This window comes from Malaclemys terrapin, chromosome 21 (assembly GCF_027887155.1).
Source record: "Malaclemys terrapin pileata isolate rMalTer1 chromosome 21, rMalTer1.hap1, whole genome shotgun sequence".
NCBI lineage: Eukaryota > Metazoa > Chordata > Testudines > Emydidae > Malaclemys > Malaclemys terrapin.
The window spans coordinates 6225999-6250838 of NC_071525.1; the positions used below are offsets into that span (position 1 = coordinate 6225999).

Genomic DNA, 24840 nt, shown 5'->3' on the forward strand with positions numbered 1-24840 from the left:
CCTTAGTCAGTTGCATTGATTCCCCTGGACTAGCACCATGCTTCTGTGTTTGGGTTTCCAAAGCCACAAGGAAATGACTTAAGACAAAATCAAGAGATTTTTCATTAACAAATTGGAGAATTGGTCTGAAATTCAGTACAGATAAGTGCAAAATACTACACTTAGAGAGAAAAAAAAATGAAATGCACAGCTACAAATAGGGAATAATTGGCTAGTTGGAAGTACCACTGAAAAGGACCTGGGGATTATAGTGCATCACAAATTGAATACAAGTCAAAAATGTGATGCTGTTGTGGAAAAGGCTAATATTCTGGGGTGTATTAGTGGGAGTGTTGTATGTAAGCTGCGGGAGGTCATTGTCCCACTCTGCTCGGCACTGGTGAAGTCTCAGCTGGAGTACTGTGTCCAGTTCTGGGCGCCGCTCTGTAAGAGGGATGTGGACAAACTGGAGAGAGTCCAGAGGAGAGCCACAGAAATGAGAAAAGGTTTAGAAAACTTGATCTCTGAAGAAAGATTAAAGAAAACTAGACATGTTTAGTCTTGAGAAGAGAAGACTGAGGGAGACCTGATAACAGTCCTTAACATATTTGAAGACTTCTCAAGAAGACAGTGATCAATTGTTCTCCATGTCTCCTGAGGAGAAGACCAGAAGTAGTGGGCTTAATCTGCAGCAAGGGAGATTTAAGTTAGGAATTTAGATTATATTAGGAAAAAAACTCCCAGGCTAGTTCAGCTGTGGAACAGACGTCCAAGGGAGGTTGTGGAATCCCCATCCCTGGAGGTTTTAAAGAACAGGTTCGACAAACCCCTGCAGGGACGGTCTAGGTTTACTTGGTCCTGCCTCAGCACATGGAGCTGGACTAGATGACCTCTCGAGGTTCCTTCCAGCTCTACATTACTATGATTAACATTCACCAAAAAAATCCCAAGCATTTTTATTCCTGTTCGATGTTGTAAAATCCCAATTCCTCTTCTTTATATTTGAAACCAGCCTAAATGGAGCAAAACTATAGGGCTAGTGTGTCTCTGCCACTCTTCCCTGTACACACAGTACTGGTAAAATCGCATTAACAAACTTCGTAATTTATGACTATGTCACTGAAAGAATGAACCGGCCTTACAGCTTTGAAACTGAAAAGAATCAACCATCTAAAACATGAAATCCAATTGTGATCAGATTGTGTTTGGGAAAAGCCCTTGCCTGTCAGTCCTGCCCTTATTTTGGGTTTGGGTGTTTTTTACACAGGATGGAGCTGCTTAAATAAAGGATTTCTTTGGCAAAAGGCTCAGAAAGCCTTGAAAAGGGACTTCTGTTTGACAGCTGAGTGTGTAGACTGATGCTCTGACCCCTTGATGGCTCATATAATTCCATGACCTGCCCCAGAATCTGACAGTACGTCAATAATGATCTGTTGAGGCTGTTGACTAAACAATGCTGCTGGTTTGTTTTTTTCCTGAGGGTGACTGTGTTATGACACACACAGAATGCAGCCACAGACTCCGTATTTATCGTTTTTAAAACGCTGCCGATCTATGTACTGAAAATGTGACTTTCAAAAAGAGATTTCAGTAAAAGGAAAGCTCTATAGTGTGATGAATGCTGTCCCACAGTAGGAAAGTATTACGTTAGCGATCAGCATTTGCAAAGAATTTGAAAGGCATTTCTTTCTAATCTGTGGTGGTCAGTGCTCCAAGAGGGTGGCTATGTGATATTAGCTGTCCAGATAGTCTAATCTGTAGGCCAGAGCCTCGGATGTGCACGTACAGAGCCCAGCATAGCCGTGTTGCTGGCGTAAATCAGCATCATGCGGTTGAAGTCAATGCAGATTTATGCCAGCTGTGAATCTGGTTGATTTGTGTTCATTTGCTGTGTTCTGATAAGGATGTACTAATGTGGCGTCTTAGCCATAAAAGGGACTTGCTAAAACACCCCCTTGGAGTCCTTGGCTTATGCTGTCTCATGGAGCAAACGTGATCTAGAAGCTGTTTATAAATCAGTGTTTAAATTCTTATTGCCAGCACCACATGCACCTGCTGCCATCTTTCAGCCTCTCACATCAGTAGTAACAGAGATTCTGCAAAGTGCCTAGCACGTAGTGCTAACAAAAAATGCAAAATAAATCCTGTTAACTGGTGATGCGCTCCGTGATGGAGGAGGCAGAAGAGACTCCATCTTCCTCTCTTGTAGCCATATCAGCCCTTGCAGGGGAAATGGGAGTAAGAACTTGTTAGGTAGCAATGATGGGGCTGGAAAACACAGATGCTAAGAGCCCAGTTCTCGCCTCTGTCTTGTCTACACACAGTTTTTGTATCAGCGTAACTACGTTGGTTAGAAGTGTGTGTACAGTTGTTTCCCCTCCTCCCGCCAAGAGAGTTATACTGCCACAGCCCTTACTGTGGATGCAGGTACACCGGTATAAGAACATAATAGCAACCACACTGGATCAGACTAAAGGTCCATCTAGCCCAATATCCTGTCTTCCCACAGTGGCCAATGCCAGGTGCCCCAGAGGGAATGAACAGAACAGGTGATCATCAAGTGATCCATCCCCTGTCGCCCATTCTGGCAAACAGAGGCTAGGGACACCATCCCTGCCCATCCTGGCTAATAGCCATTGATGGACCTATCCTCCATGAATGTATCGAGTTCTTTTTTGAACCCTGTTAGTGTCTTGGCCTTCACAACATCCTCTGGCAAAGAGCTCCACAATAAAAATGCCTTATAGCAGGATAACTGGTTTTCATTCCCATGTGAGAATAAGCTGTACTGGTATAAGCACATTTATATTGGTGTAACTGGGCCCCGCTAGGGGAATATACTGTTTTAACTATACTGCTACAGTTAAGATGGCATAATGTTTTGTGTGTAGACAAGGACTTGCACTAAAATCCATTTATACCGCCATGGCAGTGTGAAGGGATTATGAGGGAATTAATGCTGCTGGCAAGAAGAAATGTAAACCTTTGAGATGTGGTATCTTGTGCATATCTTCTGGACTCAGAACAAGATGAAAGCTTGTTAGAAGCATTATTGGAGAGAAGCTGATCCTGCTGTTGGAAATGAAGAGGCGCAAACTAGTGTACTTTGGTCACATGGGGCCTAGAAATGGAAATAACCTTGAGAAAGTTAGCATGGAAGGAATGGTGGTGGGACGACCAGCGAGGAGGTGGATAGGTGGTGTGCGGGCAGATCACGCTGGAAGGGTTTTGAAGTCACCATCAGGTTGAGAAAGCTTCTGAAAATTCTGCTATGATGTCACCAATATCCCAACATGAATAAATGGGTTTTACTTCCATAGTATGAAAGGGATTCAAGGTGAGTGCAAAGGGTGAGGTGCACCCACCCTAAGAACCCTTGATGCACTCAGAGTGGTGTAAACGGGGTTTATTGTAACTGAGAACTTAGGGCCTGAGCGCACACAAAGAACATGCCGTGTTTTCTGACAACAGATGCACTCTTTGGAAGATCTGCTGTGATTTTTTTTTTTTTTTTTTTTTTTTTTGTAAAGTGGCCTCTAATCAAGGATGCTTCAGTGTTTGGGTGCCCATCTTCAGACGGATAGAGCCATTTGTATCCCAGGGCTGAGCAGTTCCAATGGAAGCCAACCGGAGCTGCAGGCTCTTGGCGCCTTTGAAAAATCTATGCCTAGGTGGCACTTGGAATCAAGGCCCACTCGTGAAAATATAGGTCTCACCTCTTAATGTTCTACCATTAATGGAATCCCCCCTTGGCCCTAATCCTGGCAGGACCGAGATGCACCTTTACGAGCAATGGGGCAGCTGCATTATGAACTGCACACCTGAGAAACCTTTCAGAGTATTGCTCCAACTTCCACTGCACAAGCTCTCCTGGAGTGTGCTGCGGCCACTTGGCTAAAGGAGATTATGGTACAGCCAGTGCCTGACTGGACCTTTGTGGAGCTGCCAGAAAATAAATACGTGCAAACCATTCAGTTGACTTTTTTTTTTTAACATGGAAATGCCTGTGATCGGTATATCTTTAGCTGCGTTGCCCCAGGCTGTTCTCTGTCACAGTCTCCTACTGGTAGCGTAGGGGAAAGGCCACAGAAACGATGAAGAATAACCCAGTGCACCAAAGAAAGAAGGAATTGTTCTCCCTCTAATGTCACTTCAGCAATGGCTAATTTCACTTGCGCCCTAGGCCCCTGGAGTACAGTACGTTTCGGTTATTCCTGTCCTGGTCTCTTAGTAAGTGTGACATTGTACATGAGTCTTTTGAAGAGACGACTGCCTGGAAGCTTTTGAATCCCATTTTCTCCTGAGTGGACAATTGCTTTTCTGTTTCATCTGCTGCCCACTTTCTTACATGGACGTTGTCACTACGCACCCAGCCAGGGATCCAAAATCCACAAGCAAACATCCCTGCAGGATCCATGCTGCGGGCGAAAGCCCATTGACATGAACCGCAGTTTTGCTGTTGACTTCAGTGGATCCAGGATTTCCTCCTACGTTTTCATGGCTGCCACCTAATCCAGTTACAGCAACTTGTGTCCGAAGACGGGAACCCGTTTGCAATTCGACTCAACCAGATTTGTGCTTCCGCTTTGCCTGACTGTGTCTGCGCTAGTGCATTCTGGGGGATATCCCATAGCGCCTTAGCAAGGGCTAGAACACTCGGAGGTCTGGCCTTTCCCTTTAGGAGGTGAGACCACGTTCTCTAGTTCATCACAAAGACGGAGCCTCCTTCGTTTCTGTGCCTTTGAGCTGACACAGGCTGGCTTTTCTTTTGAATCTGTGGCAGATTTGTAGTGTCTGGAGGATCCTCCAGAAGCTATCAGCCCCTAACAGGAGGACTGCAGGCTCGTTCAGTCCTTGACGCCTGTTCTCTGGCATCCAGCACAAAGGAGAGAGTTAAGAGGTTTATTCGTCCCCATGCTCCCTTAAGCTTCTGCCAACTTGGCTGCGCTGTTTGCACCGTTATCTCGACTGTACAACTTTGCAGAGTCCGACAGCAAGTGCACACTGATTGGGGGGGGGGGGGAGGAGAGAAGTAATGGTGCTGTTTCTTGTAATGGGAAGGAATAACATTGGGCTGGTAGATCCTGGTCAAAGGCCAATTTGCACAGAATATAATTGCCCATCTCAACCCCCTAGGCAGCTAATGCAATGGTCCCCCCCCCCTTTTACCCATAATGGAATCTGTCTGGGCCCCCGAGGAGCCACGGTTGGGATCTGGGAGCAGGACCACAGCTGGGAGCAGAGCCGCAGTCATGGCCGGGAGTGGGGCCTGAGGCTGGAGCTGGGGCAGGGCCAGGGGTGGGGCCGGAGCAGAGCTGGGGGCAGAGCGGGGCTGGGTGGCATGCCTCACCCTCCCATGGGGGCTGGCCCAGGCCCTGCTGTGTCCCCGTAGGGGGGAATGCCCCACAGTTTGGGGGCCACTGAGCTAGTGGGATACAGCAGGGGTACTGAAACTTTTTATAACGTGGACCACATCTTTAGCCTGGCCTACGCTACAGAGTTAGGATGGCGCAAGGCATCTTACATCAACCTAACTATGGAAGTGTCTGCACTTCAATTTCACTCCCGCCAACGTGACTGCCCAGTGACAGTGATTTAATAATCCCACCTCCACAAGCGACGTGGAGTCACAGTCGATGCACTCAGGACAGTGCAGTGTCAGTGCAGTTGCTGTGTTGCCTACGTCAACTGTTACTGGCTTTCAGGAGCCTTCCCACAGTGCCCCACGCTGACAGTACAATCGATACTAGCGCTCCTGGTGGGGCCGCGCAACACCGGCACAAGGAGCAAAGTGTGCGCACACACACGCACAGGCAATGTCATTACTGCCACGACCATCTGCTGACGTAAGTTAGGTTGACTTCATTTTGTAGTGTAGACAAGCCCTTAATAGGCAGACTCCCTAGTGGACACCTCCCGTTCTGTTTGCAATTTCATGTCCCTGTAGCAGCTAAAGCGATGGATTGCCTGGGAACATAATGTTGGAAACGGGATGGCAGTACGTTTTTGTTGCCTCTGGTGCAAAAACCATCTTTCCTTTAGTGCTTCATTTCCTCCCTCTCTTCTCTTCCTATCACGTACTTCTGATGCCCTCTCACTTTCTCCTCCTCTCCCCTCTGCATGCTTCCTCCTGCCCAAAGATTGCCCGAGACTTTGCCTTCTACACACGCGGCTTTGTTGTCCTTACGCAGCAGGTTTGAGACGGGATTTACCCAATTGCTCTAGAAATGCAGGTCTAATGCGCAGGGCCAAAAAACAACCCAGCCCTCGAATGCTGCGTTCGGGGCACCCCCTTCTATCATTGCAGAACGTGCGGCGGCTCCTGCAGAATCCCAAGGTGACCGAGTTCGATGCCACGCGGCTGGTGATGCTCTACGCCCTGCACTATGAGCGACACAGCAGCAACAGTCTGCCCGGCCTGATGATGGACCTCAAGAACAAAGGGGTTTCCGAGAAGTATCGGAAGGTAGCTGCAGCTGTTTAACCCATTCTTCCAGAACTGGGACAATAGGCAGCAGATAGGAAAACACCGGGGGGGGGGCGGGGTATATCCTCAGCTAGTATAAATTGTCATAGCTTCATTGTGAGCTTTCCTGGGGCGGGCACCGTATCCGCCTCGCACATTGTACAGCACCTAGCACAACGGGGCCCTGGTCTGGACATTACTATAAAATATACAGTTAATGACCTGGGAGAACGTCTCTGCTTCTGGAGTTTGTCCCCGTCTCTCTGGATACTGCTGACTTCTCCCCGTCCGAGGTGACTCTTCCCCTGGCTCAGATGGGTGATCAGATGCTGGGGTGACGAGAGCCTTATAATTAGATGGAAATTTCTGAAGGACAATCCTGGTATTGCCTTTTGAAATGCCCCCAACGGCCTTGGTTGACGTCTGCAAAGCGCTTTGAGAGCCGCTGTGAGAATGGAGCTATAGACTGGCGGCATCCTCCTAAGTCCATGTCCCAGGTCCTCTCTCCACTCCCACCTCCCAAGTAAACCACTCATTTCGAACAATTCAAACCCAACTCAAAATCCCTATCCCTGCTGTTCGTATTTATTACAGTAGTGCCTGGGGCCCTGATCCATGCCTGGGCTCCGTTGTGCGAGGCGCTGTACGAACTCTCACAGGTGTAGGCTGGATTTGCTAACCCACTTAGGAGTTCTGGCCCCAGGGCCTATTTGGTTCTCTGCTGCGGTGTTCTGCTTGTAATTTCTACTGGTCTCCGACCCAACACCAAGAGAGGCTTGGTTGGGGGTGGCTCCCCATTTGGCAGAGAAGTTGTGGCTTGAATAGACAATGGAGATTAAACTCTCTTCTTAACCCTTTGAAGGCACCCCACAAAGGTAGGGCCAGGGGTACTTTGCTGGGAGTATATGGGGGACACTTCCCTGCACCTCTCCATGGTGTGTGTCGGGTGGGAGCTAGCTGGAGTCCCTTTTAGCTCCTTGGGCATCGCTTCAGCACCTTCATCAATGTTCAATCCCCATAAGCCTTCCTGAAGCTAGTTCCCCGTGTTAATTGGTCGCCGGTCTCCACTCTCTCTCTGGACAGCTGGTGTCAGCGGTTGTGGAATACGGTGGGAAGCGGGTCCGGGGCAGCGATCTCTTCAGCCCCAAGGATGCTGTTGCCATCACCAAGCAGTTCCTCAAAGGACTGAAGGTATTAAGAGCTCTGCCACGTGGTCCCTGGCAAAGCCCAGACAAGGACAGGGAGCATGCAGGGGACCCCAGGGGCTCCGCGTAGCATTGCTGTGTGGCCGTCGCATGAGAGCCAGCACCACTCGAGAGCTGTCCCTAACGCAGCGCAGGGCGGATGGAGTGCATGCAGGTCGATGAGAGGGCAATGCCAGGGGGCAGTGGCACCGTTAGTCGGCTTGTGTATATTTCAGCCAGGGCTGCCCTTTAATAAGCAATCTCCACTGGCTCTTGCCAGCTCTGGGCATGGAGCTAAGGTTGCGAGGTGGGCTTTCCTGGCTTCCAGAGGTTGAAGTATTTGTGCGCTCAGCGCACTGCGAGGGCACGAGGCAGTTGGTCTGGGCCAACAATCGCTGCGTCTGTTGGCTGCTGTTGGTTCTGGATCGTGGTTTCGCTGGCCCACTCTCTCCGCTTCCTGCCTTGTGGCATCTGAATTCAAAGCACTTTCCCTCTGTATCGCAGGGCGTTGAGAACGTGTATACTCAGCATCAGCCCTTCCTGCACGAGACTCTAGATCAGCTCATCAAAGGAAAACTTAAGGATGGCCAGTACCCCTACCTGGGTCCCAGCACGCTCCGGGACAGGTACGGAGGGGGCGGGCTGGGGACAGGAGAACCCCTTGGGGTAAACAAGGGATCGTTAATACCCGTGTCCATACGCTCAGGAAACATCGTGATGTTTTGTTTAATGACCGCTATATGATGTGGAGGGGACTCCATAGCACTTGGTCTTGGCCTATCGACGGTAAAAGTAATAACAGCAGAGTTAGTCCATTGCTGAGCGTTTCTGGAAATCTTCCCCCCATATTTTTCCCTTTGCCTTCAGACAGCCGCATGCATGGAATTGCCCTGTAGCTCTGCTTTAAGAGTATTCGCCTGTTTGTCAGTTTGATTCCTTCCAGTTGCCTTGAGAGAGCAGCGCTCTCTAGAGGCAAAGCAGGGAACTGAAACTTGGTCTCTATTTCCCAGCTCTGCCACTGGCTTGCTGTTTGATCATAGGCAAGTCGCTTAACATCTCGGTGTCTGACCAAGGGCAAGTCATGCCTGACCACTCTGATTGCCTTCTATGACGAGATAACTGGATATGGGGAAAGCGGTGGACGTGATATATCTTGACTTTAGCAAAGCTTTTGATACGGTCTCCCAGAATATTCTTGCCAGCAAGTTAAAGAAGTATGGGGTGGATGAATGGACTATAAGGTGGATAGAAAGCTGGTTAGATCGTCGGGCTCAACGGGTAGTGATCAACGGTTCAATGTCTAGTTGGCAGCCGTATCAAGCGGAGTGCCCCAGGGGTCGGTTCTGGGGCTGGTTTTGTTCAACATCTTCATTAATGATCTGGATGATGGGATGGATTGCATCCTCAGCAGGTTCGCGGATGACACTAAGCTGGGGGCTGGAGGGTAGGGATAGGGTCCAGAGTGACCTAGACAAATGGGAGGATTGGGCTAAAAGAAATCTGATGAGGTTCACCAAGGACAAGTGGAGAGTCCTGCACTTAGGACGGAAGAATCCCATGCACTGCTGCAGGCTGGGACCGACTGGCTAAGTGGCAGTTCTGCAGAAAAGGACCTGGGGATTACAGTGGACGAGAAGCTGGATATGAGTCAGCAGTGGGCCCTCGTTGCCAAGAAGGCTAATGGCATTTTGGGCTGTATTGTAGGAGCATTGCCAGCAGATCGAGGGAAGTGATTATTCCCCTCTATTCGGCACTGGTGAGGCCACACCTGGAGTATTGTGTCCAGTTTTGGGCCCCCCACTACAGAAGGGATGTGGACAAATTGGAGAGAGTCCAGCGGAGGGCAATGAAAATAATTAGGGGGCTGGGGCACGTGGCTTATGAGGAGAGGCTGAGGGAACTGGGCTTATTTGGTCTGCAGAAGAGAAGAGTTGGGGGGGAGGGGATTTGATAGCAGCCTTCAGTTACCCAAAGCGGGGTTCCAAAGAGGATGGAGCTCGGCTGTTCTCAGTGGTGGCAGATGACAGAACAAGGAGTAATGGTCTCAAGTTGCAGTGGGGGAGGTTTAGGTTGGATATTAGGAAAAACTTTTTCACTAGGAGGGTGGTGAAGCACTGGAATGGGTTACCTAGGGAGGTGGTGGAATCTCCATCCTTAGAGGTTTTTAAGGCCCGGCTTGACAAAGCCTTGGCTGGGATGATTTCATTGGGGTTGGTCCTGCTTTGAGCAGGGGATTGGACTAGATGACGTCCTGAGGTCCCTTCCAACCCTGATCGTCTATGATTTCCCTGCCTGTAGATTGGGGAGAATGCCTGGCGTAGCTCACAAGGTGGTGGTGAGGCTTCATTGCAATATTCGAGAGCCTCCCTTGAGAGCCGCTAGCATTGCAAGTGTAAAGTGTGATTATTCCAGCTTTCTGTGCGGCTACTGATGGATCAGATCTCTGGCCAGTGGAGTCAAGGCTTGCTAGAAGAGTTAGAATTTAGTACCGCTCTTCCCAGGATGGTGCAGTCATGAAGGGGCATGGGGACAGACTGGTGACACACACAGATGGACGGACAAACCCGGCTGCACTCCCTCCCTCTCCGGCTGCCCTCCTCTGCCTTGGCACGAAGAGAACAAGAGTCCTTGGAACTGCCGGGGAAATGTCTCGAGCGCGCTCTTGATCACACAGCTTCTCTCTAACCTGCTGGAGTGGCTGAGCAGGGTGAAGGCTTGAAATGACCTGCTCTGTTCTTTGTCAGCCTGGTATTTGCTAGGCCACGTGCCTAGGCTGTACTGCACTCAGGTGCTTCTAGAGAGCCTGGATGAGATGCGTAGACCACTGCCCCACGCCTCCAGGGTGTTCATCTGCTGAAGTCACCGTGCGCTCTAACCCCATTCCAAGGCACCGGGGCCTTATTTGGAGAGAACCAAAAAGAGCCCAATGGCTAACGCCCTCCTGAGCTGGTGGTTGTTATTTCTGGTGAGAATCTGACCTTGCCCAGTGTGGCTAGTAAGCTGGCTAGTAGTCCTAACTGAAAAAGAATGCGTCTGGCCTTTTAGGGTTGAGCTGGTCCATTGTCAATATGGCCATTAAAGGCAGGTATAGGTTCCAATGATTTAATGACATCTGAGAGGGAGTCATGGCCTTGTGGTTTAAGGCACAGGATTGGGAGGCTGGAGACCTGGTTTCTATTCCCAGCTCTTGGACCAGTTACGTAGGGAAACTAAGGCATGGAGGGGTTATCTGTAAATCAGAGTTTCTGCTTCTATAATATACTGGTTCAGGGTGTTCAAGCCACTTCTAATGAACGATCTGCTTAGAGGATACGAGCCTACCATTGCTGCAAGCTTAGAGTTATTCCTTTGGCTCCAATAGTAGACACCTGTGCCTCTGATGCTGAATACCCCAGGTTCGCTCCCCGGTGATGAGCTCCGGTGGGTTGGCACAGTGAAGCGCTCAGCTGCCCTCTGGGCAGAGCGTTGCAACGATCATCACTCCCCTCACACGCTGGATCCTGCCAGCTTTTATCAGCAGCTGCCACATTTTGCGAGCTAAAACTTTTTCAACAAATTGGGTGGCTGTTGCAGGGCAGGCTGGGTTAAATTAAAACTGCACATTGCTTTAGAACAGAAGGGACGCAGACTTCGGGACCAAGGTTCAGTGGGAGGGAAGGACGTGCTCATGAATTTCTCTGGCTCTAGGAGGTACACCCTGCACGGCTTTCGCTTCCTTCCTTAGCCCCACCACAGGGCGTCGCGATCCAGCTGATACAAGTGAAAACATATTTCAGACCGGAAAGGCGTCCAGATTCCAGCCTGACAACCAGGGCCATTAACCACTTTATTTCTGAGTGAGAAAAGAATTATGGGCACCAGAGATGAATTGTTTGTCTACGTGCCAGGAAATCTCTGCCTCATGCCAGATGCTCCTTGAAAAATCCAGCAGTGGATTTTGGGGCTTGTGGGAGGGGCTGCTGGAAAGGGAAAGGCATCTGATTGTCCCAGGATGGGGATGAAGGCAGCAGAAATGCAAGATGAGGTCAGAGGGTGGCAGTGTATTTTTCCCCCAGTGCCACTGTGGCATGAGGTTCAGCAGCCCTGGCTCGGGGCAGAGCGCCCCCTGGAGATTCATGCACCGATCTCCGGTTCCAGGCCCACCTTGCCTCATGAGGCTGGCTCAGAGCACTAGATGGTCTGGCTGCAGGCACTGATGGGGGAGAACGTACCCCAGTGAGTTTAAGGTGCTGGGGCACTGGAAATCCAGGGCTCACTGTACAGATGGCCCGGTGGTTATGCTACTAGCCTGGGACTCAGGAGACCTGCATTCAGTTCTCTGCTCCTGTCTGACCTGGGGCAAGTCGCTTAGGGTACGTCTACACTTCAAGCTGGGGATGATTCCCGGCCCAAGGAGACATAAGCATGCTAGCTCTGATCAAGTTAGCGCACTGAAAATAGACGTGTCGGTGGGGTGGCGGGACAAGCTAGCCACCCCAAGTCCAGTCTCATCCGAGAACCTAGCGATGTGCTTGAGTGGCGAGCCCCGGCGGCCCATGCACTCAATCAGAGCTAGTGCAGGAATTATAAACACAGCTCACTCTGTCTGTACCACGGGGATCGCAGTCCAGCTCTCCCATAGAGGATAAATATCTTAGATCGTGAGGTACTTAGGTTCCAGGATCATGGGGGCCACAGACGTACCTTAGATAGACTGATGGAAAATTAATCAGGCCTTAAAATCTATCCTGAAACGTTCCAAAGGAACTGAGAGAGGAGCCACCTTAAACTTATTATAAACTTGACAACATTGATCATACATGTCAGGGAATCCCGTGAAACCCAGCCCAGCGCAAACAGGACTAGACTGTGTTGCCGCTTGTGGTTTCAGCGGACGGCGTTACAGTGATTGACGCGAGTTCAGCTAAAGGGCAGGATGAAACGCTTTGGATTTCACCATCAAAGGGAGGCAACCGCTTGAACGGCGAAGAATTTCTAAAGGCCTCTCCGTGTGAGTGGACGAGTCTTTCCGTAATAAATATTATGCTCTTGTGGGGGAGGAGAAGCTTCTGGTCCAAATTAGCAGCAAAGGGGGGGAGGGGAATCTCTGTAAAGCATCGAGCAGGGTTCCAAGCGATTCCACTTAATCTTTCGCTTCCAGCTCTCCTCCTCCTGCTGTTTAAATGTCATTCTCCTCCTATTTGCCATACAAATGCAGGCCCATCGACACTACTGCTTGAGTCATGCTAGCTACAGCTCTCCAAAAGCTCATTGTTTGTATTACAGTAGCTCATAGACGCTTCAGCTGAGATCAGGGCCCCATTGTGTTAAACTCTGTACGTGCATGTAGTCCGAGACGGTCTGTTCCCCAAAGGGCTCTCAGTCTAAATAGACAAGACACACAGGGTGGGAGAAAGGAAGGATGATTATCCCTGTTTTACAGGTGGGGAGCTGAGTCCGAGAGAGATGACGTGACTTGCCCAAGGTCAGAGAGCATCTGTAGCAGGGCTGCGATCCCACATGTCCCAGCCCAGCAGCTTACCCACAAGACCATCTTTCCTCTTAAAATGCTTGTCAGGCTCGATTCTGCCACACTTTTGTCTGACAATGGCTTTGCTGTGCAGCTGTTCAGCTTACTGTGTTAGCTAGAGCGGGGCTATGGAGTGCCAGTTGCGGTGGCTTCTGTGACCTGGACTCCACTCAAATGAGGATTTGCCCTGTTCAGAATAAGAATATCCCCATGTTTGGAAACCTGGTCTGACCAGGATTCCATAGAATGGGTAAGGTCCTTTCTTCTCCACAAATGGGTGGAGACCCACAGACCGGGGAGTACAACTAACCAATGAGACAATCTTAGTCTGTGACAATAGGAAGCGGTCTCAGCACACCAGCAGCCGAACTGTTGTGAAGGTTTTAGCAGGCCCCAAGGCAGAGAGGTTGGAGGAGGAGGGATTTGAAGGCAGATGTTTAGGGGGAGCACCCTCCTCGCTTGTGTGAAAATTTAACAAGGGCAGTGGAGGCCGGCACCATAGCAAATGAGAGATGATAGGTAGGTGGGGGTTGGGCCAGGTATTCAATCAGCTTAGGTTCGTTGCGATAGAGAAGGGGGAGCAGTAGAGGGGTTGACACCATCAAAGTAATTCAGTCCTCACCTCTCCTCCCAAGTTAGTATCAACTGCAGAGCTAAACAGCCTGACTCTGATCTGCCTCTTCTGGGCCATGATGTTAAGTATGACTAGACCTCCCCGATGTATTTGTAAGACCGCTAGTGCTGTCACTGCAGCTACTGCACGGGTAGCGTGGGCGGAGGAGTAATGTCAGGATGAGCTGCGTTGATACGTTCATATGCATTCTGGGTACCTCCTTTGCTGGGGTGATTTTTTAAAAAAAATCTGTTTGGAAGCAGCCAAGATCTGATTGTCTCTGGACCCAGGGACAAGAACAGCCAATGCCGGACCCCTCTGTCTGGGGCTTCATCTGGGCAGTAAGCCCCCGCTGCTCCCTCCAGTGAATGCAGTGCGCTGCCGTGCCGGAGCTGCTAGGCTGATAGTGTGTGTTCTCGGCCTCGTGCATTGGGATCGACTTCCTGCACAGTAACGTAGCCCTGACTGCTAGGGCAGGCTCGCTGCCTGCCTGGGGCTACTGTACCTCCCGGGATCTGCGGATCTCAAAGCACTGTATGGTGGTGGTGCGTGGAGCCTTGGAAACAAGGGTGACTGTGCGGTGACTAAGCAAACCTGGAGCATGCTGGGATGCCGAGTTTCAGGCTGGGCGTTCTGAAGGAGCCAAAGGGAGGTAGTTGGGGATTTGGGGACGTAAATCCCTTAGGCCAGGGGTCGGCAACCTATGGCACGTGCGCCAAAGGCGGCACGCGAGCTGATTTTCAGTGGCACTCGCACTGCCCGGATCCTGACCACCGGTCCAGGGGGCTCTGCATTTTAATTTAATTTTAAATGAAGCTTCTTAAACATTTTAAAAACCTTATTTACTTTACCTACAACTATCGTTTAGTTATATATTATAGACTTCTAGAAAGAGACCTTTAAAAACGTTAAAATGTACGACTGGCCCGCGAAACCTTAAATCAGAGTGAATAAATGAAGACGCGGCACCCCACTTCTGAAAGGTTGCCGACCCCTGCCTTAGGCCTTGTGAGCTGGAGCTGCTTGGAGCCCGACCCCGTGGATGAAGTGGGGGTGGGTGGCGCTTGTAACGAAGGGACTGTCTCCCTCTGCTAAATGGCTTCTTTTGTTTGCCTGTTGCTTTACTGATCCAGTTACAGTCACTAGTTCAATTTAACAGATGTAATTGGCTGGTTGGGATTTGTGAGACATCACCACTGTGACCCCCATAGCAGATCGGTGTTATACCTACTTCCCAAAAGAGCCCGGGAGTAACACAGCAGGTCGCTAGCAGACCTGGGAATAGAGCCCGAAGTCCTGATTCCCAGTGTGCTGTATCCTGCAACCACACTTCCAACTCTCTAATAAAGTAGGGATTTTATCTATTAACCTTGCAGTCCCACGCACACACACCCCCCCACACACACCCTCTTTCAATTATTATAAAGTACATTGTCAACTGGTGCCACTGGCCCCTCTTTCTAGCCATCAGTGATTTGGCTGATCTCTCCTAGGCATCACAGCAGAACTGGGTCTTGAAGAGGGATTCAGAATTACTCCCCAATACAGCAAACTATGGTTTATTCGATTTCCCCCTCCTCCATCCCCAAAAGAGCTGGGCAAATTTGCATGCAGTTTCCAAAGAGGCATGTCTGAACCCAGCTAAAAGCCACGGCCCAGCAGTCTCCATCCTCCAGGGCTGGCTCAGTGACTCGCATCCTTGCTCGTGCGTAGAAATTTTGTCATCTGCTGTAGTGAAACATTTGAACCTGCACAGTCTGAACATGCAGTCGCTGTATATAACCTGCTTATCTTCCGGCTGCAGTGCAGAAGATTTCACAGCTTGCTTTTGTTCAAGGGACTCTGTGACTCTTGGGGGAGCGATCGCTGCACAGAATCCTGGCTCGCTGGGAATGTTGTGAATGCTCCGTACGCTGTGCGGCTGAAATCCCAAGAGTTCTCCCACCGTATAACTGCTCCCGACTGACGGCCCAAAACATCTGCATGATAAATCGCACCGTTGCGTCTGCAGAGCTCAAGTGTGGAACAGCCAGGCTGGCGTGTTCATGTACCTTTTCAGGCCTTTTCTACAAGGGACTCCTCTCTGATTAAAAACCCTGTCCTTTTGAGAGAGCTACACAGCTGAAGCTAAGATTATACACTGACTGCAGATGAAACTTGTGTTGAAGTCTGTTGAATGCCTCAGGAAGCAATTTCTCTGTTTAACGTAACTCGGAGAACCATGTTTTCCCAAGTGCCCTGTAATATTAGGCACCTAAAGTTTTGGCATCCAGGATCTGATTTTCAGATGGGCCAACTACCCGCAGCTTCCAAGAACTTCTAAAATCTGGCTTGAGTTGCCAGATTCTGGGCACCTTATACTCAAAACTACTTTCTGACAGTTTGGGCCTTGCTTCTGACCAGGAGCTAGCGTGGCCCATGCAGACGAATTGCTGCGATTCCGACTGTTGAAGCAAGCCGCTCTGGTCTAAGAGAATACCTGGCTGCAGAACAGAGAACCAGCTTGAGGGGTTAGAGAGCACAGCAGCAAGGGAACCAGGAGGTTGTGTCAAGACTTAGCTGCCCTGTCAAGAGATGCTTTCGGACTCCGCAAGGGACATTATTGGAGTCGCCCGAGAGGATGCACAGCACCGTATCCTGTAGAACCCACGCAGTGCACTCCAGGGTTCACAGATCTTTTATACGACAGCAAAGGTGGCTCACGAGCCAGGGCCAACTTCTTGTACCTCTGAGCCAACTGGGTGACTTGGTGGGGGGGGTGAGAAATGGGGTAGGGGGGGTGAGGAGGAAGAGATCGAGGTGCTGGCTTTCTTGGGGAAGTCAAAATATTCAGGGCCATGTGTCTGTCTCTGCATGTACCCAGGTGAAGGCAGCCCAGCCCTGCGACTTCCCTGCAAAATCCTGTGTTCCTAGGCTCCTTAGGGATTATAATCTCCGAGGTGAACTAGGCCTAATCCCACCGATTCCGTAATGAGCCAGAAAGACTGCAGCTGATTCGAGCCAAAACCAAGACGGGTCGCTGCCCTCATTTGACTCCTAAATTGATTTTAATTTAACAGCCCCAGCAGGGTCATGCTCATGCATTAAACATTGGTGGATGTGTCACGGCGGAGCCCGGGCGGAATACAGATCCTGCCTGGGCGTCGCTCGAGGTGCTACTGCTTTTTCAGAACCGTTAGCACATTGTGTACGTGTTTGTTTAAATGCCACATTATGTGCTACTGCATCATTGCCCCCTCCAGGGCCCTGTACGTCACGGACCTTCCATTATAGGGAATATCCACTGGCTTGCTCAATCCGTGTCCTTGGCCAGGGCAGTATTTAGCCCTAGGCTGTGTTGTCTAATGCTTTGTCCTGCTCCGTTTCAAGAGCGCTCCCTTTTCATTGCAGGCCTCAAGATATTATTGTGTTTATCATTGGAGGAGCAACCTATGAAGAAGCGTTAACTGTGTATAACCTTAACCGCAGCACCCCTGGGGTCCGGATCGTATTGGGCGGGACCACCATCCACAACACGAAAAGGTAACGACGCCCGGAGCCCTGTCCCATGGGTTTGAAAATGGTTGATCTGAGTCTAGATCTGTGACACAGAGGAGAATTTCAGCGCCCCAGGGCACCGCTGAATAGTCAGATCTCTGGTCTAACCACCCTGCCTGCTAGGTGTCGCCCCAATGCCTTGTTGGCTCTGGGAGAGATTGTCAGGCTGAAGGTATAAGGAACTGGAAAGTCAAAGATAAAAGTTCTGGGTACAGAGAGGCGTATGTGCATAGTTTCTCCTGCTTTGAATTTGCTGCCCACTGTAGTATGAATGGGAAGGTAAGGGAATGCCCGGAAATCCAGACCACACGCCTGATTCTGCTCTCAGTCGCTCCGGCATAAATCAGCAGTGAATCTGCTGAGGTCAGTTGGGTTCCACTGGTGTAAGTGAGATCGGAAGCAGCTCTGTGCTTGCAATCTCTGCAGATCCGCGCAGTACCGACTGCTCTTCGCATTCCTCTCTTACGAAAGGAGCTTTCATTCCCAACCCACCATGCACCTCAATCTCCTCCCTTAGGAGATGAGTCATTTGTGCAGGCTTGATCCTGCAAGACTCTTGGGTGTGCTGATCACCCTTAATTCTCTTTGCTTCTATGTTGCCGGTGCCGCCCCTGAAACATTCCAAGCAACTAATTTCTTAGTGGGTTTGTGCTGGGCAGTGCCGATGGCATAGCATTTCCACAGCAATGGAAGCTGGTGATCAATCCTAAAATTCCCTGTTAGTTCCTACGACTACCATCTTGCGTTCTCCAGAAAACAACTGGGACTTGTGTGATGTGTTCAGCTGACGAAACTTACGAGCCCAGTTTCCAAACATGGGCACCATTTCACAGGCCTATGTGCTGATCAAAGCATCCAAGTCAGGATTCAGTTATCCTAATAAGGGGGAAATTAGACCATACATCTGTACCACCTCCTGCCAGGGGGCGGGGGAACAGACGGGAGTACTTCCTTCTCTCCCATGCCAGCTGCAAGCTAAGCAGAGAACCAAGAATTCTTTCAATTCTTCCTCCACATCCCTCCAAATATCCCATTCTCTCCCCTTTCATAATTAAGTCTCCTTGGCCAGTAGCCAATCAGTTGATTGGGAACAGGAGGGTAAAGTTAGAAGGAATGTGACAGGTGACCTGAATCCATCCCATGTGCTCTATCAGAAAATGTGGTGAAATCTAAGAGCTGGGGCAGTCCCTGGAGTTGTCCAACAGCTGCTCTGAACTTAACAGGCCCACTCTGCTCTGTAGGGATGGATGGAGGGGAGGCTTAGACCTCATTAAACGTAAATGCAAACCGTATCATTAAGGCGATGTTACATTTAAACATTCAGGCTGCAATATTCAAAGCTGACTAAGGGCTTTGGGCAAATGGGACTTGTTTAGAATGAACGGGAGTGGAGCGTCCAAATCCCCTAGACAGCTTTGAAAATCTCTGCCTCACATTCTGCAATTCCTGAGTGTTAACGTTCTCATAGACACTCTAACTGGCCTGCAGTGCACGCCCCCATGCCCCAAGGACCCACGTCTGCTCTTGGGTCCAGCCATCCAACCCACAAGGTTGGACGGACTGCTGAAGCCATAAATCTGTCCCAGGTTTGTTCACCAGCTGGACCAAGTTTTCCGAAAAGTTTGTGAGCCTCTATCACTGTTAGTTCTGTTCTGGTAGTGCCTAGATCAGGATTCCATTGTGCTATCCTCTGTGCAAACACACAGGATGAAACAGTCCCCCTCCAGAAGAGCTTGCAGTCTAAACGACATCAAAGCCTGTGGAGGGATCCATTTGGGTACATTCAATTTATCACACTCACACACACTCACTCTCACTCTCTCTCTCTCTCTCTCACTTGCAATATTAGCCCAATAAATATTTAAACTAAATGCCAACTACCCCATCTGACCCTCAAGCTATTAAGTGGACCATTTTCATATAGGCACCATGGCAGAGGTTCATGGCCTCGATTCAAGTTTTTGAATGTGTAATTGGCTTCACTTGGATTTCCTTACGTAAGTTTCACACAGCTTTATAAGAGAGCCTAATGGGTGGGTGTGTGTACATCCACTTAATGGAGTATGTTATAAAAAGTTAGACTCCTGAACACTTTTTTGATCTTTCTGTTACTGAGTATCAGAGGGGTAGCCGTGTTAGTCTGAATCTGTAAAAAGCAACAGAGGGTCCTGTGGCACCTTTGAGACTAACAGAAGTACTGGGAGCATAAGCTTTCGTGGGTAAGAACCTCACTTCTTCAGATGCAAGACTTGCATCTGAAGAAGTGAGGTTCTTACCCACGAAAGCTTATGCTCCCAGTACCTCTGTTACTAAGCCTGATCGTGATAAACTCAAGGATCTCAATCTATTTAGCTTGACAAAGAGAAGGCGAAGGGGGGACTTGATCAGAGTCTCTAAGTTTCAACAGGGGGAACAAATATTTAATAATGGGGGCTCTTCAATCAGAAAGGTCTGACAAACCAATGGCTGGATGTTGAGGCTAAACAAATTCAGACTGGCAATGTGGTGCACGCTTTTAATGGTGAGACTAATGAACCACTGGAACATTTTCCCGAGGGGTCGTGGGGATTCTCCATCGCTGCCCATTTTCAAATCAAAATTGGATGTTTTTCTAAAAGTTCTGCTCTAGGGATTAATTTGGGGAAGTTCTCTGGCCTGTGCTATACAGGAGCCCAGACTAGATGGCCACCATGGCCTCAGGATCTGTGCCTCTAAGGCCGGAGTTCAAATGTAGAGTGTATGTATAGGCAGAGATAATAAAGTGGCTTGGTTTTTAGGCCATATAGACGCATATTTGCTACCATACCTATTATGCTGGACTTTTAAATGCCTCATTTCTGCACCTTCATCCTAATTCCGTCTCCCGCGAGATATATTCAGGTTGCACGGCAATAATTTGTATCGTATTGCACGATCCAGTGGCTTTCACCCCCACTCCCACCAAACATATTTTTTCACATATGTGCAGCAGTGTCCGCTCTGAAATCGGTTAGTTTTTCCTTCAGTTAATAAAGCCCTCAAATTGGACACCAGTCCAGATGCAAGTGGCTCTTATGAACTGGGCTACAAAGGCGAGTGTGTATTAGCCCACGTTGTGACCAAACCCTACCCAAACTAGCTAGCTTTCCAGTCTCATCCCTCCCCCCTCTCCAGGATTAGCCTTTGGGCTAAACGGCATTGCTAGAAACTGAAAGATAAAGTACTTTGCAGTCCTGCTCACTGCTCCTTGTCCAATAGGCCCTCAGGAAAAAGGGAATTGCTAAAATTGGAAAGATGCACCCGGCCTGTAAACTGGCTCCATTGCCCCTGAATCACTTTGAAAACCAGTTTCCTGGTGTTCCATTTCCTCTAACTCCCAGCAAGCAGCCGAACGCACATTCCCTCCCAAATGCAAGAGCTTGTGCAAGCCAAGAAACCCCAGGGTGTGGCGCAGAGGCCGGCAATGCACCTGTGGTTGTTTAGATCCATTTCCAAGCTGAAAGACAGCTTCCTGCAGGATTGGAAACTGGGTCAAAGCCCTCCCACCTGGTGGCTATTCACCAGGAATGTTTAGAGGCGATAGATGCCATAAGCAGCCTGGGCCCCCAAATCAGAGAAACAAAGTAAAACCCACACCCTATAGATCTCTAGTTTGGAAAAAAGAGCCTGAACCCGGAAAATGTTCTCAGCAGTGGCTTGTTTAATATTGAAGCTAACCTAATACTACTGCTTCTATAACATCGTCCGTCAGATCATTTCAGAGCGCTTTACACACCTGGAGGCTGTGATTCTCCCCCAAGAGCTTAAAGGAGGTAGGCACTTAACTCCCCTTGGAAAATGCCAGGCTAATTAAATCATACTGCCTCTCCCAGCAGCCTTGGTTCGGGAAAGCATTTAAGCATCTGCTTAAGTTCATTCCTGCTCAGCCAAGCACTTAGTCACATGCTTAACTTTAAACGTGTGCTGAATTCCCATTGGCTTTGTCGGAGTTAAGCATCTACTTAGCGTGGTGCTGAACAGGGAGCCTTTCCTTACCCAGGGGGGGACTCTCTGAAGTAAGTAGTAACTATCCCTGCCTTACAGATGAGAAGGGGGTGGGGGGGAGGTGTTGCCCTAGGCTAATGGCAAGTCAGTATTAAAACCAGGAACAGAACTCCTGGTCTATGACTCTTGGAGGCCTGTGGCTAAGCTCCTCGCTCTAGGAGGTTGGCCGTGGCCTGAGCTTAATCGCCTACATCTATGGCGGTGTCCACGCTGCAGCCTAGACTAGCTGCCAGAGTACGGCGCCATCTAAGAGCCTGGGTACGTACTCGGGCGGCTAGTCCAAGCTGCTCCCAGGGCTGTCGTGCCACTCTTTGTACCGCCCTCGCTCGAGCAGAGCTAGCACACGGACTTCTGCCCAAGCTGGAATTATGCCCTGTCTGCAGTGTACACATACCCCAGGCTGTCCTGTAACGCCTTGGGAGCACTACGATGACAATCCAGAATCCGCATTTTGCAGAGGCCCAGAGGGCTGGCCTGCCAAGTGCCATCGTTGCTGTTGATATAAGCTCTTCCCAGGGTGCATGGGGAAAAAGGGGGGGGGGGGCAGGGCAGAGACAGTTACCAGAGAAGACTGGGCAGGGGGGGCGGCGGCTTCTATTTCAGAGACGTGAAACTTTAGCCTTTCCAGCTAGTGAGTTAGTCCTGGCAGATCCCTCACTGCACATCTTCCCCTCGCTACTGGCGTACTTGGCCATGCGCTGCCTACAATTGAATCCCTCCTTTTTAATGACCCTGAAACAGAAGCCGTGAGAAGGGCTGGAGGAGGCTGGAGGGTGCTCCCCAGCTTGGAGAACCTGCATAACCTGGACAATCGCACAGCACCGTTAAAAGGACATTGTCTAGCTAAGGTCCTTGTCTGGCCCTGTCACCGTTGTAGCTGAGCGCCTCCCCATCTTTCATGTATTTATCCTGCGCACCCGTGTGAGGCAGGACAGTGCTGTTATCCCTGTTGTACAGATGGGAAACTGAGGCACGGAGAGGTTTAAGAGGCTTGCCCAAGGTCACCCAGGAAGTCTGTGGCAGAGCTAGGAATTGAGCAGAATTCCCCCCCTTACCACTGGACCATCCTTCCTGTCATGACTCCACTTGCAGGTGATGGGTCCAAAATATGATCCCAGGCCTTGCTCCTGAGGATGACAGAGTTCCCACCCCCCTCTTTTTCCCCCCCAGCAACTCGGCTACAATCCACGGTGCACTTTAGAACAAGGGACTATGTTTTGGACTCGTCACTCTTGAATGTTCGATTCTTCGTTCTTGTACCACTATCACTTTGCTCTTGCATGGTGCCATTCAGCCAGCGTGCTCGAAGCACACGGCAGCTATTTGTTTTTGTAGGACCTGCCTCGAGGTCCTGTCCCCACTTCCGTTTGAATCCCGTACCAGCTCTTAATTGCTGTTTCCGAAACGGTCCTGAAAATCTTGTGTTACATTTGCAGCTAATCCAGGTCTCGATGCACCCGTCGCTGACACCTGTTGTCAGCAAGAGGTAATTTTGCCAGTAGAGACCAGGCTCAAGTGTTGAACAGCTCTAAGGGCGCCATAATCCCAGAACCCCCAATTTGTGTCACTTGAAATTTTGGGAAAAGCTTCTGCCTCAGGTCCAGTCTCCCCATTCTGAGACTGATCAGATGTTTTGGTGAATGGCAAAATTAGCCTTATCACAGAAGCCCCATTGCAAATCTTGATGGCTTGACCGCCTTTGCGCCGTAATGAAATACGGAGCAATGGCAGAGCGTAACCGATAGCCGAGCTCTCCTGACGGGTATAACTTTCACCCAGTATTGAAGGCTGAGCCCTGCCTTGAAAGAGGATCTGTGTAACTGATTCACCAGTGAACTAAACTACATGTACATTGTAACACTTGGAGACAACGCGGATTGGAAAGGCTCTGCAAAGTCGTTGCAATACCATTAACACGCTCTGCTGAACAGCTCCGCATCTCCTAGCTGTGTCCCTAGAGCAGAGGGGAGGCAGGGCTCTTTAACCAGGTTTTCCTGTCTGTTTGATGGTAGACTTAAAGTTTCACTGGCTCAGCGAGGGAACTTCTCCAGATGTTTCCTCCAGAGGCTCTTTACTGTCTCCCTTCTAGCAATTTAGGTGGCTGTGACCCCGGACCCTACCCCACCAAAGCCCATAACCCCAAGTTGAGAACCGCTGACCTACTTGTTTTTGAAAATGTCACCCCTTCATTTTTAGTACTCGCTGCATGATTCTGCATCTGGGGGTTGGGGAGCAGGCGGGGAGAGAGAGAGAGTGTGTGGGTGTGTGTATGTGTCACGATGGCACACACACATAGGCAGGGTCCCTGGTTGTGAGGATAAGGAGCTTCTGTTTGATACAGATCAAAGTCAGCCAAGGGCTTGGAGGAGTGGGGTGACGTGGTTGGGCTAGAGAGGACTTTGGCAGCAGTGTATTGATTAGGCGAGAGGAGGGCAGAAGAGGTCACATGGTCCAATGGATAAGGCACTGGACTGGGAATCAGGAGATATGGGTTCCATTCCCACCTCTGCCACTAATCTGTTGTGTGACCTTGGGCAAGCCATTTGCCCTGTCTGTGCCTCAGTTTCTTTTCCCACCCTTGGTCTGTTTAGGGTATGTCTACACCATACAAGCTGCCCAGAACCCGGAGTTTGTACTTGCATTGCTAGCCCATGCTTCAGCTGTTCCACTGCATCTAAACTGCTTTTTTTTCAGCTGTGCTGCAGTCACACTTCAGATTGCAGTGCAGACACACCCTTAGATCAGGACCCTCTCTGATTCTGTGTCTGGGCCTTGCTCAGTGGGGTCCTGATTCTGGCTGGGACTTCTAGGGACTAGCGTGATTCAGTTAATCATGGAGCAGTCTTGCTAAGAGATGACCTATATTAGCCGTAGTGACGGTGTTAGAATTACCAGGGCCCTGCGAGGAAGGTAAACCACAGAGATGGAAAAGCTTCTCTTAGACATTTATACCACTGCCCATCACTATAGTATCTAAGCACTCTCTCTACCTGGGTGTCCCCAGGGTGCACGCCAGATATTAAACTGATCTAGCATTTGGCCTTCGCTGAAGGGTCAAGAAGAAGGAATTTGTCAGTGAAAATGCTACACCAGGATATAGACAGTGGTTCTTTGCTCTGATCACCCGAGAGGATGCCAGAATGCTGACTGTTCTTGTAGCTCCAGGCAAAGTGCTGCTAGTTTTTGTAAATCAGCTGGCACGTTGTCTTTTTGGTACGGGATCCCAGAAGCCGAGTGCTGGAGCCACCCTTACAGTGCTTAGATTCCTGCTGTACCGAGTAATGTCAGGCCTTCTCGCCTGACCGCCACTTGGCGCCGTCTCTGAATTATTTACAGAAAAGGTAGGATGCAGTAACACCATTTGCATTTCAAAGGAGGAGAGAAAAAAGATGGATGTCGTGTTCTCGCAGGCTCCTGCCCACACATCTCTGGATGGGGATTAGCAGGGATCCTCGTCTGAAAAGGACATGAATTCGATTATTTTATTTTGCACTTTTTCACCCACTGGGTGAGGCAAGCATCCGTGTAA

At 49.7% G+C, this 24840-nt stretch overlaps 1 protein-coding gene across 1 annotated transcript in view; it reads left to right on the top strand.

Moving 5' to 3' along the window:
• VPS45 (vacuolar protein sorting 45 homolog) overlaps window positions 1-24840 on the top strand; it is a 52121-nt gene that overhangs the window by 12951 nt on the left and 14330 nt on the right. The window contains exons 11-14 of the mRNA XM_054011012.1: window positions 6287-6445; window positions 7529-7636; window positions 8134-8255; window positions 17142-17273. Of these exons, the coding sequence (XP_053866987.1) occupies window positions 6287-6445; window positions 7529-7636; window positions 8134-8255; window positions 17142-17273 (521 nt within the window). The remainder of the gene's footprint in view (window positions 1-6286; window positions 6446-7528; window positions 7637-8133; window positions 8256-17141; window positions 17274-24840) is intronic.